The sequence below is a fragment of the Pristis pectinata genome, chromosome 6, assembly GCF_009764475.1.
Source record: "Pristis pectinata isolate sPriPec2 chromosome 6, sPriPec2.1.pri, whole genome shotgun sequence".
Classification (NCBI taxonomy): Eukaryota; Metazoa; Chordata; class Chondrichthyes; order Rhinopristiformes; family Pristidae; genus Pristis; species Pristis pectinata.
In genome coordinates, this window is record NC_067410.1 from 2,213,241 (window position 1) to 2,231,325 (window position 18,085).

The 18,085-nt window shown below is 52.3% G+C and overlaps 2 protein-coding genes across 2 annotated transcripts in view; both read left to right on the forward strand.

Moving 5' to 3' along the window:
• LOC127571252 (sodium- and chloride-dependent taurine transporter-like) overlaps positions 1-18,085 on the forward strand; it is a 200,858-nt gene that overhangs the window by 61,851 nt on the left and 120,922 nt on the right.
• Positions 9,818-16,215, forward strand: LOC127571290 (coiled-coil domain-containing protein 71-like). Its single transcript, XM_052017558.1, has 3 exons — positions 9,818-9,984; positions 14,729-14,943; positions 15,047-16,215. The coding sequence occupies exons 1-3, from the start codon at positions 9,818-9,820 to the stop codon at positions 16,084-16,086; spliced, it is 1,422 nt and encodes a 473-aa protein (XP_051873518.1). The 3' UTR covers positions 16,087-16,215.

The following is an 18,085-nucleotide window of genomic DNA, read 5'->3' on the forward strand; positions in this document are numbered from 1 at the left end:
CTACAGGCCAGACACCAGTTGCAGTGAAAATGTTGGAAGCTGTTAGTAAGGAAGTGGTAAAGGACCACTGGAAAATATTACTTTGCCTCTTCTACCCATCGCCTCCCAGCTTCTCACATCTCTCCCTTTCACCCCCCTCCCCCACCCTCCTACCTTCCCCCCTCACCTGGACTCACCTGTCACCTGCCAGCCTGTGCTCCTCCCCCTCCCCCACCTTCTCATTCTGGCTTCTGCCCTCTTCCTTTCCAGCCCTGATGAAGGGTCTCGGCCCGAAACGTCGACTGTTTATTTCCCTCCATGGACGCTGACTGACCCGCTGAGTTCCTCCAGCACTTTCTATGTGTTGCTCCAGATTTCCAGCATCTCTTGTGTGTCCAAGATATTACTTGGATCAGGGTCAACGTGAATTTGTGAAGATGAAATCTCGTTTGATAAACATATTAGAACTTTTTGAGGTTGTCACTGACGGAACAGATAAGGCGCAACCAGTGGCAAAGTTGAATCACGTGGGGTCGAGAATTAGTTAACAATAAAAAGCACGGCAGAACAAACAGGTCACTTCCAGCTGGGTTGGCAGGGTTGGTGTTGGAAACCAGTTGTGAATGTGTCTGTGCAGAGCCGGAGGTGACAGTCCCACAGTAAGCGGACGGCCACTCAGGAGAGGGACTGAGGAGTTTCTTCACTCGGGGGGGGGGGGGATGGTGTGAAATCTCTGCCCACAAGGTGTGGAGGCTTGGTGGCTGAACGTTCGAGAGGAATTGATGGGTTTTTGGGTGTGAAGGGCCGTGAGGTTAGAGAGGGAAGGTGACGCCGAGGTAGAGGATCAGCCGTGAAGTTATTGAGCGGGGAAGTAAGCTCGAGGCCGAGTGGCCGACTCCTGCTCCTTCCCGATGTTACAGTTCCTGCTGCTAGCGAAGAGCTTTGGTGCCTCCTGTTGGAACTGGAGTTGGTTTATTATTGTCATTTGTACTGAGGTCCAGTGAAAAACTTGTCATGCACATCGATCGTACAGATCAGTTCATTACGCAGTGCACTGAGGTAGTACGAAGGAAAATAATGACAGAATGCAGAATGAAGTGTCACAGCTATAGGGAAGTGCAGTGCAGGCAGGTCAAGTGTCCACCTTATCGTACTAGGGAACTGTTCAGCAGGATAGAAGCTGTCCTTGAGCCTGGTGGTACGTGCTTTCAGGATTTTGTATCTTCTGCCTGATGGGAGGGGGGAGAAGAGAGAATGTCCGGGGTGGGTGAGGTCTTATGTTGGCTGCTTTACCGAGGCAGTGGGAAGTGTGGACAGAGTCCATGGAGGGGAGGCTGGTTTCCGTGATGTGCTGAGCTGTGTCCACAACTCTCTGCAGTAACAATTTTAATTAACAGCAACAAACAAGACGCTGAAGGAACTCAGTGGGTCAGCCAGCATCAACTGTCCATTTCCCTCCACGGATGCTGCCTGGCCTACTGAGTTCCTCCAACATCTTGTGTGTTGCTCCAGATTCCAGTATCTGCACTCTCCTGTGTCTCCAATTTACATTACATTGAACCTGCAGTCAACCACCATTCAGTCTCCTGATGGGGTGGCTGCCCCTCCCCAGCTTCCTCTCACCCCTCTCCATCTCTCCCAATTCCTCTATCCCTTGTGTGTCAATCCCACTTGCCCTGATGATCACCTCGAGTATTCCCCGTGGGAATGAGTTCCTCATTCTCCCTCCTCTCCGAGTGAGGCTTCTGAATTCCTAACCGTGTATCCGAGAGTAATACAGCACAGAAACAGGTCCTTCTTGTCCATGCCGACGAGGTGCCTTCCTGAGCTTGTCCCATGCGTTTGGCCCAGATCCCTCTAAACCTTTCCTATCCACGGACCTGGCCAAATGCCTTTTAAAGGTTGTTAATGTACCTGCCTCACCCACTTCCTCTGGCAACTCGTTCCATATACGGACCACCCTCTGGGTGAAAAATTTGCCCCTCAGGTCCCCTTTAAATCTTTCCCCTCTCAATGACCGGCAACGGGGAGACGCAGATCGTGGTTACGGACAGAGCGCAGGTGTTCGGCAAAATGGTCACCTACTCAGCGTTTGGTCTCACCGATGTAGAGGAGGCCTCCCCCATTGCCGGTCACTTCAACTCCCCCTCCCACACTATCACTGGTACGTCAGTCCTCGGCCTCCTCCACTGCCGGGAGAATTCCAAGCGCAAACTGGAGGAACAGCTCCTCATTTTCCCTCTTGGAACCTTGCAGCCTAACGGCATGAACATTGAATTCTCCCACTTTAAATAATCCCCACACACCTTAAACACGACCCCCCCCCCCACCATGACTCTTCTCTTCTTCCCTGTCCTAGCCTCTCTCGTTTCTCTACCCCTTTTCCTCTCTCTCCTTCCCTTTGACCCGTCCCCCGGTGGATCTGCTCTCCCCTCCTCCCCCGCACCTCCCGATCACCATCTCTTACCTGCATCCACCTATCACCACCCTGTGCCCACCCCGCCTCCCCTCTTTTGTCCACCTATCACTGCTCTGCTTTCCCCTCCTATATTTCGGGCTTCCCCTTTTCCTATCTTCAGTCCTGAAGAAGGGTCCTGACCTGAAACGTTGACCGCCTGCTCTTCTCCACGGATGCTGCCTGGCCTGCTGAGTTCCTCCAGCATCATTGTGTTTCTCATCTTGGTGGGACTGGAGTCACATGTAGGCCAGACCGGGTAAGGCCCAAGTCAAGTTGAGTTCATGTTGACAGGTACGGTGAGGTACAGGTACAATGAAAAACGTGCTTGCAGCAGCAACACAGGCACGCAGGTACGGACAACACACAGAACATTAAGTATACAAGACAGTGAAAAAAACTGTAAAACAAGACACTAGTGCAAAAAAAAGACACAACCAGAGACAAGTCCGTGGTGGTGCCAGAGGTGTCGGTAGTGTCCTGTTACTGAGGGAGGGTCAGGGCTGTGCAGTTTGGTTCAAGAACCTGATGGTTGAAGGGAAGTAGCTGCTCCTGAACCTGGTGGTGTGGGGACTTCAGGCTTCTGTACCTCCTGCCCGATGGGAGCTGTGAGAAGCCGGCATGGCCCGGATGGTGGGGATCTTTGATGACAGATGACACCCTCTTGAGGCAGCACCTCCTGTAGACACTGTCAGTGGTGGGGAGGGCTGTGCCCGTGACGGACCGGGCTGTGTCCACGGCTTTCTGCAGCCTCTCGCCTTCCTGTGTGTTGGAATTGCACAGATGGCAGGTTCCCTGCCCTGAAGGACATCGGTGAACCCGATGGGTTTTAACAACTACCTGGTTGGATTTTCAACAAGGAAGATTGAAGGAAAGATCAAGAAAGATCTGGAAACGTTTCCCATTTGAGATGGTGACAAAGTACAGGAGCTAGAACAAGATCATTGGCAAAAGAAGCAAAAGCAATGTGTGGGGAAATGTGAGGGCTTGGAATGTGGAAGACCAGGCAGTGGTTGAGAAATTCCAACCAGGTAGTAGGTAAGGACTTGAAGGGAAAGGTTTGTGGGACTAGCTAGATTGTTCTTCATGTAATCAAAAGGCTGAATGGCCACATTCCACCATTCATAACACACACCAGTCCTCACTGAGGGGTCAGCGGTGGAAAGGGTGAGCAGCTTTGAATTCCTGGGCATCAACATCTCAGAGGATCTACCCTGGGCCCACCACATTGACTCGATCATAAAGAAGGCAGGCCAGTGGCTCTACTTCATTAGGACTTTGAGAAAATTTGGTACGTCACCAAAGACCCTTACAAATTTCTATAGATGTACGGCGGAGAGCATTCTGACTGGTTGCATCACTGCCTGGTATGGAGGCTCCAATGCACAGGATCGCAAGAGGCTGCAGAGGGTTGTAGACCAGCCAGCTCCATCACAGGCACAACCCTCCCCGCCATCGAGGACATCTTCAAGAGGCGGTGCCTCTAGAAGGCGGCATCCCTCACCACCCGGGACATGCCCTCTTCTCGTTACTACCATCGGGGAGGAGGTACAGGAGCCTGAAGACCTACACTCAATGATTCAGGAACAGCTTCTTCCCCTCCACCATCAGGTTTCTGAACGGTCCATGAACCCATGAACACTCCCTCGTTATTCCTCTCCTTTTTCACTATTTGCTTTTGTAATTTATAGATTTTTATGTCTTGCACTGTACGGCTGCCACAAAACAACACATTTCACGTCATATAAGTCAGTGATAATAAACCTGATTCTGATTCTGAATCATTGTCTCATGGGCCCCAATACTGAGGCAGGGCTCTCTACTCCACAGTTACTTTATCCCCTATGTTGATTCCCCAGGTGCTGTGGTGGGAATCAAACACTCATCTCAGCATCAACGTTCCAGCCCTTTGACTGGTCAACCATTCTGCACTGAGAAAAGTGGTCCTGAGCCAAACACAGATGGAAGCTGACCAAGGCTCTGTACACTTGGAGTCACATAGAACCACACAGCACGGAAACAGGCCCTTCGGCCCAACTCATCCATGCTGACCAAGGTGCTCAACAAACTAGTCTCATTTGCCTGCGTTTGGCCAACATCCCTCTGGACCCCTCCTGTTCATGTCCTTATCCAAATGTCTTTTGAATGTTGTTAATGTACCTGCCTCAACCACTTCCTCTGGCAGCTCGTTCCACACACCCAGCACCCTCTGCGTGAAGAAGTTGCCTCTCAGGTCCCTTTTAAATCTCTCCCCTCCCACCTTAAACCCACGCCCTCTCGTTTTTAGTTCCCTATCCCTGGGAAAAAGACTGAGTGCATTCACCCTGTCTATGCCCCTCATGATTTTATACACCTCTATAAAGTTACCCCTCAATCTCCTACGCCCCAAGGAATAAAGAGCTATCCTGCCCAACCTCTCCCTATAACTCAGGCCCTCAAGTCCTGGCAGCATCCTTGTGAAACTTCTCTGCACTCTTTCCAGTTTACTGATGTCTGGGCGAGAGGAGCATAACTCTGTCACTTCACCACTTCAGGGGGTCGAGGACAGGCTCTACTTTGTGATGGGAAAGTGGGGAGAATAGGTCACAGGGAAAACTATTAGGGAATGGGATTGCTCTGTGAGCCAGCATACACTCAATGGGCCAAACAGCATCTTTCAACGTCATAAAGAAATATATGACCATGAATCTCTCCCCACTCCACACCTTCACCTCTTGCCCGTTAACACAAAAGGCGCAGAGACACAGGAGACGGCGGATGCTGGAATCTGGAGCAACACACAGTCTGCTGGAGGAACCCAACGGGTCGGGCAGCGTCTGTGGAGGCAGAGGGATGGTTGACGTTTCCAGTCGAGGCTGGTTGAGAGGTTTATTTTGAATACAAAAGGCACGTTAATCTTTGAATCTATAGTAATTAATCTCGCACTTCCCCACACTGAAATCCACTGGCCCACGCATTTATTTGACCACTGCAATGTCCTGCTCAACTCTGGCCAATCACAGTGCCTCTTAAAAATTCAAAGTCAAGTTTATTGTCATCTGCACAAGTCCATGTGTACATGGGTCCAATGAAAAACTTACCTTCAGCAGCATCACAGGCACAGAGCATCAGATACACAACATTCACAAGAAAAACATCAATTAAACAGGAATTATACAAGAAAGAACCCTGAACAAAAAAAAGGTCCATTTTAATGCAAAGTGATGAAAGTGGTCCCAGTGTTGCTAAACTGCAGTGATTAGGGTTGTGCCGGTTGGTTCAAGAACCGAATGGTTGAAGGGAAGTAGCTGTTCCTGAACCTGGTGGTGTGGGACTTCAGGCTTCCGATACGTTAACGCCCAGGAATTTAAAGCTGCTGACTCTCTCCACCGCCGATCCCCCAGTGTAGACTGGCGCATGTTCTCCCTCCTTCCCCTTCCTGAAGTCAACAATCAGCGCTTTAGTTTTACTGACGCTGGCGAGAGGTTGTTGTTGAGGCACCACTCACCCAGGTGTCCTACCCCGTTCCTGTACACTGACTCATTGCTGCCTGTGATTTGTCCAACAACAGGGGCGTCGTCGGTGAATTTGTGTATGGCATTGGAGCCAGTTGGAAGTGGGGATTCAGCACCAGCGGAGAAGTAGGCACCAATTGTGTGACTAGATCAACTAGTTTGTCACTTTGAATGGGGTTTGCTCAATGTGGAACTTAGTGAGAGCCACAGAAAAGGCATAGGGAAGGAAGCAAGTTCCCCAAGTGACAGATGCACAAATCCTCTCAGTGTGTCATGTGAAAAGCAGTGGCAGTTCCACCCGGCCTCAACTCAAAGGGGATTGATAGCCGGAGGGTAGACAGCCAGGGCGTCTAGAAGGCACAGGTATAAGGTGAGAGTTTGGGGGTTTACAGGGCATCTGACAAAGAATTTGTTTCACCCGGAGGGTGGTTAATTTGGAACATACTGGCTGAGGGGGTGGTGGGTGCAGAGACATACACAACATTTAAGAAGCATCCAGACGAGCACTTGAATCACCAATGCAGGTAAAAGGGACTAGTGGAGATAAGTAGTGGTCAGCGTGGACACTCTGCCCAATACATTGCGGGCACATCCCTTCCCACCATCGGGAGTATCTACAGGAGGCGCTGCCTCAAGAAGGCAACATCCATCATCAAAGATCCCCACCATCCGGGCCGTGCCATCTTCCCGCAGCTCCCATCGGGCAGGAGGTACAGAAGCCTGAAGTCCCCACATCACCAGGTTCAGGAACAGCTGCTTCCCTTCAACCATTCAGTTCTTAAACCAACCGGCACAACCCTAATCACTGCCTCAGTACAGCAACACTGGGACCACTTTGCACTAAAATGGCCCTTGTTTTTTTTTGTTCTAGTTGTGTTCTTTCTTGTAAAAATTGTGTATAGTTTATGTTTAGTTTCTGTTTTTCTTGTGAATGCTGCTTATCTGATGCTCTGTGCCTGTGATGCTGCTGCAAGTAAGTTTTTCATTGCACCCGTGCACACGTGGACTTGTGCAGATGACAATTAACTCGACTTTGACTTTGACGGTGGGCTGAAGTGTCTGCTTCTGTGCTGTATGACTCTATGACCTGGTCTCACCCTGTCACAGATATTCCCTCTGTCCTATAACCATAGAACCATACAGCACAAAACAGGCCCTTCGGCCCACCACGTTGTGCCATCCATCAAACCACCCTCACACTGCCTAACCCCTTCCTCCCGCATATCCCCCCATCCCACACTCCTCCATATGCCTATCCAACAAGCTCTTGAACCTGTTCAATGTATCTGCCTCCACCACCACCCCAGGCAGTGCATTCCATGCACCAACCACTCTCTGGGTGAAAAACCTCCCTCTGATATCTCCCCTGAACCTCCCATCCATAACCTTAAAGCCATGACCTCTCGTCTTGAGCATTGGTGCCCTGGGAAGGAGGCGCTGACTGTCTACTCTATCTATTCCTCTCAATATTTTATATACCTCTATCAGGTCTCCTCTCATCCTCCTCCTTTCCAGTGAATAAAGCCCTAGCACCTTAAGCCTCTCCTCATATTCAATACTCTCCAATCCAGGCAGCATCCTGGTAAATCTCCTCTGCACCCTCTCCAATGCCTCCACATCCTTCCTATAATGAGGCGACCAGAACTGAACACAGTACTCTAAGTGTGGCCTAACTAGAGTTTTGTAAAGCTGCATCATCACCTCGCGGCTCTTAAACTCAATCCCGCGACTTATGAAAGCCAACATCCCATTGGCCTTCTTAACTGCTCTTTCCACCTGTGAGGCAACTTTCAGTGAACTGTGAATATGAACCCCCAGATCCCTCTGCTCCTCCACACTGCCAAGTACCTTGCCATTTACCCTGTACTCTGCCCTGGAGTTTGTCCTTCCAAAGTGTACCACCTCACACTTCTCCGGATTGAACTCCATCTGCCACTTGTCAGCCCAGCTCTGCATCCTATCAATATCCCTCTGTAAGCTCCGACAGCCCTCCACACTATCCACAACACCGCCTATCTTAGTGTCGTCCGCAAACTTACTAACCCAGCCCTCCACCTCCTCATCTAAGTCATCTATAAATATCACAAAAAGTAGAGGTCCCAGAACCGATCCCTGCGGGACACCACTAGTCACTGCCCTCCAATCCGAGGGCACTCCCTCCACCACAACCCTCTGCTTTCTACATGCAAGCCAATTCCTAATCCACACAGCCAAGCTTCCTTGGATCCCTTGGCCTCTGACCTTCTGAAGAAGCCTACCATGAGGAACCTTATCAAACGCCTTACTAAAATCCATGTAAACCACATCCACCACACTGCCCTCATCAATCTTCCTGGTCACTTCCTCAAAGAACTCTATCAGGCTTGTGAGGCAAGATCTTCCCTTCACAAAGCCATGCTGGCTGTCCCTAATCAGTCTATGATTCTCGAGGTGTTCATAAATCCTATCCCTTAGAATCCTTTCTAACAGCTTACCCACCACAGACGTGAGACTCACCGGTCTATAATTCCCTGGCCTATCCCTATTACCTTTTTTGAACAAGGGGACAACATTCGCAACCCTCCAATCCTCTGGCACCATCCCCGTGGACAACGAGGGCTCAAAGATCCTTACCAGCGGTTCAACAATCTCCTCCCTAGCCTCTCGAAGCAGCCTGGGGAAAATCCCGTCAGGCCCCGGAGATTTATCTGTCTTAATATTATTTAACAACTTCAACACATCCTCTCTCTTGATATCTACAACCTCGAGAACATTACCCCTACCAGCACTCCCTTCCGCATCATCAAGACCCCTCTCCCTGGTGAATACCGAAGAGAAGTACTCATTCAGAACTTCTCCCACTTCTGCCGCCTCCAGGCAAATTCTCCCACCTTTGTCCTTAATCGGACCTACCTTCACCCTAGCCATCCTCCTACCCTTCACGTACTTGAAAAAGGCCTTGGGATTTTCCTTAACCCTACTAGCCAAAGCCTTTTCATGTCCCCTTCTAGCTCTCCTCAGCCCTTTCTTAAGTTCCTTCCTCGCTACCCTATATTCCTCACAGGCCCTGTCTGAACCTTGCTGCTTATACCTCACGTATGTTACCTTCTTTTCCCTAACAAGTCGTTCCACCTCTCTCGTCACCCATGGTTCCTTCACCCTGCCATTCCTTCTCTGCCTCACCGGGACATATTTATCCCTTACATCCTGCATAAGATCCCTGAATATTGACCACATCCCCATGGTACATTTTCCTTCAAAAAGGACATCCCAATTTACACTCCCAAGTTCTCTCCTTATAGCCTCATAGTTCGCCCTTCCCCAATTAAAGATCCTCTTGTCCTCTCTGCACCTGTCCCTGTCCATGACAATTTTAAAGGTTATGGAGCAATGGTCACTGTTCCCCAAATGCTCACCCACCAATAGATCCTTCACCTGTCCCGGTTCATTTCCTAAAACCAGATATAACATGGCATTCCATCCAGTCGGCCTGTCAACATACTGCATCAGGAATCCCTCCTGGACACATTTAACTAATTCCGTCCCATCTAAACCTTTGGCACTAAGCAGGTTCCAGTCTATATTTGGGCAGTTGAAGTCTCCCATTATAACAACCCTGTTATTTCTGCTTCTCTCCAAACACTGCCTGCCAATCTGCTCCTCTATATCTCTACTGCTACCGGGGGGCCTATAGAATACTCCTAGTAGAGTAACTGCTCCTTTCTTGTTCCTTAATTCCACCCATACCATCCCTCTCCCTCACTTTTGCTGCAACTTAAAACTAACAGTGATCTCTCTCCATCCTGGTTCTGATGAAGGGTCTTCGACCTGAAACATTAACTCTTGTTTCTCCCTCCACAGATGCTGCCTGACCTGCTGGGAGTTTCCAACATTTTGTTTCCTTGCAGCAATGTTGCACCTCACGCCCCGACAAAATCCCAACAGGAGAGGCAGCCCCAGAAGTAATGGGAAACAGTTCACGCTCCACAGCCTCCTCTTCAGAACCAAGCTCGTCCAAGCCCAGTATGCAGAAGGGCTTGCATTTGCCCACATTTGGAAGCCAGCTGCCAAGTCATCGTAAACCATTCACCAAAGAGCACAAGAGGATGGACTTTCCATTCAAAGTCTACAAAGCAAAGGTCCTACCCCCACTGTGTCAACAAGATATTGCCACCCTAACCGCTCCCTCTTCTCTCTTCTACCTTACAGGGGTTTGAAAGCCCATACGTCCAGAGTCAAGAACAGCTTCTTCCCCACTGCCGTCAGACTCCTGAACCAGTCCCCTCTCTCACACCCCCTTCCCGGTGGGGCTGCCACGGTCTCGGACCCTTCATTCTCCCTCTTACGTTATTGTCACGTTAGCATTTCTTTCTGCACTGCCTCAGTCTGCACTACTGCACTCTGCACCATTCCGTTGTTCTGTGTCCATTCGCTGTTTTTATCATTACCACGTACACCGTTTACTCTGTGAGATTCACACGAGTGAGGAACTGCATTGTACCCTGGTTTATGTGACAATAAACTCATCTGAGTCTAAAATAAAGCAGAAAAACAGCTTGTGCCAGATGCCTGGTTGAAAAGCAGAGTGTTATAGAGGACAATTGGAGCATATGGAGGAATTTAAGATAGAGGGATATGTGGGGGGAAGGGGTTAGATAGTCTTAGGTGTGGTTTGAAGGTTGGCACAACATTGTGGGCCGAAGGGCCTGTATTGTGCTGTACTGTATTGTGGTGTCCCGCAGGGATAGGTTCTGGGACCTCTACTTTTTGTGATATTTATAGATGACTTAGATGAGGGGGTGGAGGGCTGGGTTAGTAAGTTTGCGGATGACACTAAGATCGGCGGTGTTGTGGATAGTGTGGAGGGCTGTCGGAGCTTACAGGGGGATATTGATAGGATGCAGAGCTGGGCTGACAAGTGGCAGATGGAGTTCAATCCGGAGAAGTGTGAGGTGGTACACTTTGGCAGGACAAACTCCAGGGCAGAGTACTGGGTAAATGGCAAGGTACTTGGCAGTGTGGAGGAGCAGAGGGATCTGGGGGTTCATATTCACAGTTCATTGAAAGTTGCCTCACAGGTGGAAAGAGCAGTTAAGAAGGCCAATGGGATGTTGGCTTTCATAAATCGCGGGATTGAGTTTAAGAGCCGCGAGGTGATGATGCAGCTTTACAAAACTCTAGTTAGGCCACACTTAGAGTACTGTGTTCAGTTCTGGTCGCCTCATTATAGGAAGGATGTGGAGGCATTGGAGAGGGTGCAGAGGAGATTTACCAGGATGCTGCCTGGATTGGAGAGTATTGAATATGAGGAGAGGCTTAAGGTGCTAAGGCTTTATTCACTGGAAAGGAGGAGGATGAGAGGAGGCATGATAGAGGTATATAAAATATTGAGAGGAATAGATAGAGTAGACAGTCAGCGCCTCCTTCCCAGGGCACCAATGCTCAAGACGAGAGGTCATGGCTTTAAGGTTATGGGTGGGAGGTTCAGGGGAGATGTCAGGGGGAGGTTTTTCACCCAAAGACTGGTTGGTGCATTCCATGCACTGCCTGGGGTGGTGGTGGAGGCAGATACATTGAACAGGTTGAAGAGCTTGTTGGATAGGCATATGGAGGAACGTGAGATAGAGGGATATGCGGGAGGAAGGGGTTAGGTAGCGTGAGGGTGGTTTGATGGATGGCACAACATGGTGGGCCGAAGGGCCTGTTTTGTGCTGTATGGTTCTATGTTCAATTAAAGATGGAAAGGAGGAGCAGAGAGAGAGCAAGCACAGACGGCCCTGACATCAAACACAAAATCCAAGGATGTTCAATGGGCATGTGAACAGGGAAAAGGTGCCAAGCAGAGAGACGGGCCCAATCCAACACCGTACAAGAAGTCTACGGCTGAGGTTCGGGGAACTTTCCAGCAGCCTTGACCAAGGACGATGCAGCCAGAGTCTCAGCAAAGGAAGGTGCGGCAGAAATTCTGCCGTGTTTAAAGCTTGACGTAGTACAAAGGTGAGCTGCAATTAAAGGCGATAAGTACCCAGATCCAGACAGCATGTATCCTAGGTTGCTGAGGGAAGTGAAGGAGGAGATTCAGAGAACTGTGGAATGGAGCAGAGAGACCATTTGGCCCATTGGGTCTGTACTAGCTCTCAGTAAGAGCAATCCAGCCAGTCCTACTTCACAGTCCTGCAAATTCTTCCAGATATTTATCCAGCTCCCTTTTGAATGGTCTGAATCTACTTCCCCTACTTGCCCCTGCCGGGCACTCGACACCATAAACAACCAAAAATGTTTCTCTTCTGTCATTTTTGTTTTTTTTGCCATTCATCTTCATTCTATGTCCCCTCCCCCAATGGGAACAGATTCTCTTGGTCCACTCTGTCTAGACCCTTCACGATATTAAATACCTCCAACCACCTCTGACACAAGCTGGACAACACTCGCTTCTCCAGTACATCCATGTAACTAATGCCCCTCGAAAATAAAATACTGCAGATGATAGAAATCTGCAATAAAAACAGTAAAGTACCTCTCGCTGCCTTGGTGTAGCAGCCAGCATAATCAAAGACCCACCCACCCGGGTCATTCTCTCTTCTCTCCTCTTCCATCGGGTAGAAGATACAGGAGCCTGAGGGCATGTACCACCAGACTTAAGGACAGCTTCTACCCAACTGTGATAAGACTATTGAACGGTTCCCTTATACAATGAGATGGACTCTGACCTCACGATCTACCTTGTTGTGACCTTGCACCTTATTGCACTGCACTTTCTCTGTAGCTGTGACACTTTACTCTGTACTGTTACTGTTTACCTGTACTACATCAATGCACTCTGTTCTGACTCAGTGTAACTGCACTGTGTAATGAATTGACCTGTACGATCCGTATGTAAGACAAGTTTTTCACTGGACCTCGGTACAAGTGACAATAATAAACCAATACCAATACCAAATGCTGGAAACACTCAGCAGGTCGGTCAACATTTCAGGTTGAAGACCCTTTGTCAGAACTGGTGTGTAAGAGGCTCAGGGGTCAAACTGGGATAGGGATGGGGTATTAAGGTGACTGTTCAGGGACTGAACAGAATTATCACCCAATCTGTTTGGTTTCTCCCGTGTAAGGGAGACCACAGTGTGAACACCGAATGAAGTGCAATGAATTGGAAGAAGTGCAAGTAAGTGACTGCTTCACCTGGAAGGTGTATTTGAGTCCCCAGGAGGTGGGAAGAGTAAAGGGGAACTGTTAAATATTCAGACACGAGAGACGACAGACGCTGGAAATCTGGAGCAACACACAAACTGCTGGAGGAAGTCAGCGGGTCAGGCAGCATCTGTGGAGGGAAATGGACGGTCAACGTTTCGGGCTGAGACCCTTCTAGTTGCACGGGGAAATGTTGTGAGAAGGGGAGTGGTTGCTGGGAACAGAAGGGTCACAGAGTCATACAGAGTGGAAACAGGCCATCTGGTCCAACACATCCACATCAACCAGTGGGCACCCATCCGTAGTAATCTCATCCTCCAGCACTTGGCCTGTACCCTTCACTGCCTGGGTGATTCAAGTGATCGTCTAGACACTTCTTAAATCCTGTCATTGACTCTGCTTCCACCTCTCTCCCCGGCAGTGTGTTCCAGGTACTCCCCACACTCTGGGTGAAGAAGGTCCCCCTCACGACCCCTCTACATCCCTTCCCCCTTACCCTAAATCGGTGTTCTCTAGTTTTATCTACCTCTGATGTGGGGAAAAGTTTCCTGCAGTCTACCCTATTTACACCGTTCATTATGTTATACACCTCAGTCTTGTTCCCTCTTAACTCCCTCCACTCCAGGGAGGACAGACACAGCCTCTCCTCGTGACTGGAACACTCCATCCCAGGCAATGTCCTGGTGAATCTCCTCTGCACCCTCTCCAGCACTGCCAGAACTGCCCTCAGTACTCCAGCTGAGGTCTGACCAATGCTTCATAAAGTTGGAGCATAATCTCCATGGTCTTGCACTCAGTGTCCTGACTAACGAAGGCCACTGCCCCATGTGCAGGGTTTCAACCAAAAACGTCAACAATTCCTTTCCCTCCCCCAGATGCTGCTCGACCCGCTGAGTTCCTCCAGCGGTGTGCGTGTTGCTCAAGGCTCCAGCACGTCATGTACCTGCACGGCCACCTTCAAGGACTTCCAGTGTTTCACACTTTGCCCCATTTATGAAGCCCGGGACCCCGGAGGATGCTCCAAACACCAACCGGAGCAACCCACCCACTGAGTCACTGCCCCAACGTCTCCCTCCGCCTGACCCCTCCCACAGCGAGGAGCTCCCTCACTGCCCCTCCCACAGTGAGGAGCTCCCTCTGCCCCTCCCACAGTGGAGCTCCCTCACCGCCCCTCCCACACTGAGGTGCTCCCTCACCGCCCCTCCCACAGTGAGGAGCTCCCTCACCGCCCCTCCCACAGTGAGGTGCTCCCTCACCACCCCTCCCACAGTGAGGTGCTCCCTCACCGCCCCTCCCACAGTGAGGAGCTCCCTCACCGCCCCTCCCACAGTGAGGTGCTCCCTCACCACCCCTCCCACAGTGAGGAGCTCCCTCACTGACCCCTCCCACAGTGAGGAGCTCCTTCACTGACCCCTCCCACAGAGGAGCTCCCTCACTGACCCCTCCCACAGTGAGGAGCTCCCTCACTGACCCCTCCCACAGTGAGGAGCTCCCTCACTGACCCCTCCCACAGAGGAGCTCCCTCACTGACCCCTCCCACAGTGAGGAGCTCCCTCACTGACCCCTCCCACAGAGGAGCTCCCTCACTGACCCCTCCCACAGTGAGGAGCTCCCTCACTGACCCCTCCCACAGTGAGGCGCTCCCTCCCAGGCGCCCCAGACTAAACCCCGCCCCCAACGTGACGTCAAGGCAGGACGTGAGGTCAGAGGGGGTCCGTCAGGGGGCGGGGCCTGACTGCGAACTTCCGGTCGGATCGACCCTGAAGGCCCGAAGCCTCGGGCTCAAGTTGGGCAGCGTTCCCGGGGGAGTTGGTCGGTGTGGAGCGGCGCCCAGGCCGCGGGTTGCGGGTGATGCCCGGGCGTGTCGGCGGAGGCTGAGAGTCGGCGACGAGAGATGGTGGAGCCCGGGGCTCGGCTCTAGGCCTGGTCCCGGTTGTTGGGCCTGACCCAGGCCGCAGGCCTCAGACTCCGGGCTCGGCCTCGGGGTCCAGGCCCCGGCTACAGGCATCAGACCCGGGGCCCACCCTCGGGGCTCGGTCCCAGGCTCCAGGCCTCCATCCCAGGCCCAGCCTCAGGCTCCGGCCCAGCCTCGGGCCTCAGTGCCGGGCCCAGCCTCGGGCTCTCGACACATCCTCGGGTCCCAGGCCCCGGCTACAGACCTCAGGCCGAGGGCCCACCCTCGGGGCCCGGTCCCAGGCGCCTGGCCTCCATCCCGGGCCCACCCTAAGGCCCAGGGCCCGGTCTCAGGCTCTGGACACATCCTCGGGCCTCGGGTGCCAGGCTCCGGGCCTCGGGCGCCAGGCTCCAGGCCTCCGTCCCGGGCCCCAGACCCAGTCTCTGGCCTCAGCCCCGGCCCCCAGGCCCCGCCCGATGGCCCAGGCACCCGAGGGCCCGGCGGTGCAGGCCTGGTCGCGGGCGCCGGTGGTGGGGCCCCGGGCACTGCGGGACGCTCTGGCGGTGCTGGCGCCCGAGTGCCGGGACTCGCCGAGGCAGCTGCTGAGCCTGGTGCAGGGGCTGCGGGAGGAGGGCTGCCTGCCCACCGTGCTGCGCAGCCAAGACGTGTACGGCTACACCTCCAGCACCTGCCGGGTGCCCCCCGCCGCCACCCCCGGCACTGCCGCCCAGCCCCGGGCCAACCCCCGGCACCAGAAACCCGCGGCCGACCCCAAGCCCCCGCCGCCCCGCCGAGGCTGGCTCCGCCCGCCGGCCTCGGGCGTCAGGCTGAGGGCCGCCCCCTGCCGGGACTCCCGCAGGCACCGCTACCCGGACAGGAAGGCAGGGGTCAGGAGGCTGAGCCGGCAGCCCCAGTCCAGGGACGGCAGCCCGGCCGAGGAGGACAGGCCGGCCAGCAGGCTGCAGCTGCTGCGCTCCAAGGTGATCAAGGTGGACGAGCCGTCCTCAGACGAGGAAGTGAGGAGGAAGGCGCAGAGGATCCTGCGGGTCAACCTGTCGCCCGTGGTGAAGATCCAGCCCATCGCCTACCCCACCTAGCACCGGGGCACACAGCGGCGGGACCACTTCCTGGGGGCACGACAGCAGCAAATGACATCTCGGGACCCCCCCACAGCGCCGGGCCCGCGTCAGGGAGCGACGGCCTGCGACCTGCCACATCTGGAACTGCTCGTGACTGGGGAAAGACTCATGACCTGCCACAGATGGAACCATGTGTCAGTGGAGCAACAACATGGGACCTTCCACATCTGGAGCTGCATGTCAATGGGGCAAAGACTTGGGACCTGCAGCATCTGGAACTGCGCAACACTGGGGCAAAGACTCGGGACCTGCAACATCTGGAACTGTGCAACACTGGGGCAAAGACTCGGGACCTGCAACATCTGGAAATGCATCACTGGGGCAAAGACTCAGGACCTGCAACATTTGGAACTACCTGTCAGTGAAGCAACAACGTGGGACCTGCCACATCTGGAAACGCATCAATGGGGCAAAGGCTCAGAAACGCATGTCAGTGCGACTCAGACCTGCAACATCTGGAAACGCACATCAGTGGGGCGAGGATTCTGGTCCAATGTCTTTGGGGCATCATCTCCTCTTGATGGACATTTCCCAACTGACTCTGATCTCTGTGGTTGTGCATTGTCCATTTTGTGTTCCCTTTCTCACTTTAATCTGTGTTTGTTCTTTGGACAGGCTTTTTATATTGGCACATGGGAACAACACGAAGCCTTGGTCCCTGCAGACTGTTACACCGTTCAGTGAGACCATGGCCTCTCTGCAACCTGTCTCCATACCTCAAAGGTTTAGGGGTTTGAATTTTCTGGGACTTTGTAGAAAGTTACTGGGTTACCATTGGCAGCAGGGAAAGCTCCGAGGTACCTGCACCCTTGCCTCCACCTGCACGGTCAAAGGGCTACAGGCATTCACACCTGACCTCAGGAACTGTGCTTCTACCGTGGCTAGCTTAAGGGGTCTCAGGGGTCAGCTCCGTAGATGTTCCCGGGAATACATAAACAACCTTTTCTGCCGCATCCCTTGTATTAAACCAGCACAAAATTTATCCTCCTCAGACTTAAAGTGGATATTTGATCTTGCGTTAATTGGGGAAAGATAGTTCCGGATATCTTAGGGTGTAGAAGTGCATCTCTACTCTACTTGGGAAGAGCCTTGTTTGAATTCATTAGCTGTGACCTTTAGTCCTTAGATCCACAGGTTTCACCAAAAGAAATCTGTGCCGTTCCCACCTCCCCAAGGTTGCTCCCAGTTCCTTGAATCCCTGAACTCACCTGTTGGCTACAGCTGTGTTCCGCTGAGTGCAATATAAAATGTGACATGGTACCGGGGTTGTTCAGAAGCCTCATCGACCACTCGACATGTTTTCTCCTTGGTGTCCCCAATGGTTTTGTTCCTTGCAGAGAGCAGTGTAGATTATGTGATGTGTGGTATCTCCTCAAGCAAAGCGGCTGTGAGGATTCCCAGTGGATGTTGCAGGCTGGTACCTGCGCTCTTTAAACACATCCTCCTATTACCTCTCCCTTCCAGCCGCTTACTATTGTCTGCGACTCTTTGAGTGATCAATCACTGTGTTGTAGCTCAGTTTGGCAGGTTTGGATCCCTAGTTGCACTCCGACGTAGCAGGAGGCTCATTAGTTGGGGATCGGGGCTGGAGAGATGTTACCATCGAGTGTGCCTGCTCTGGAGTGTTTGTGTGAGGGCCTTTACCTCTCTGCCGAGGAAAGGCTAAGGCCTGGTTAAGGCTTCCCACCGCTGTTAAAAGTCCCGTCGAGCTATGGCTGCTTCAGCTGGTGTGTGGAAAGGGTTCTGGTTTCACTAGACAGGAAAGGGGCAAAATAATGAACTTTAGGGTGGGTGTGACATACTGAGCAGATGGGTGGGGTGGAGTTGTTGAGTGCGAGAGGTGTACTCCCAGTGTGAAGGAGATCCACTCCATACTGTAGCAAGTGGCTGGGTTACAAAAACCTCACTCTGGAGACGCAGCTCAGCTGCTGTAGAGGTGACAAGTGGCACACAGGCT

Bases quoted from the DNA above. Each gene is read 5' to 3' on its own strand.
- LOC127571290 (XM_052017558.1), top strand. From the start codon at position 9,818: ATGTTGCACCTCACGCCCCGACAAAATCCCAACAGGAGAGGCAGCCCC. The intron at 9,985-14,728 runs GTAAACCATTCA...CCCCTCCCACAG, and splicing joins AAGCCAGCTGCCAAGTCATC to TGAGGCGCTCCCTCCCAGGC. The intron at 14,944-15,046 runs GTGATGCCCGGG...GGCCTGACCCAG, and splicing joins GCCCAGGCCGCGGGTTGCGG to GCCGCAGGCCTCAGACTCCG.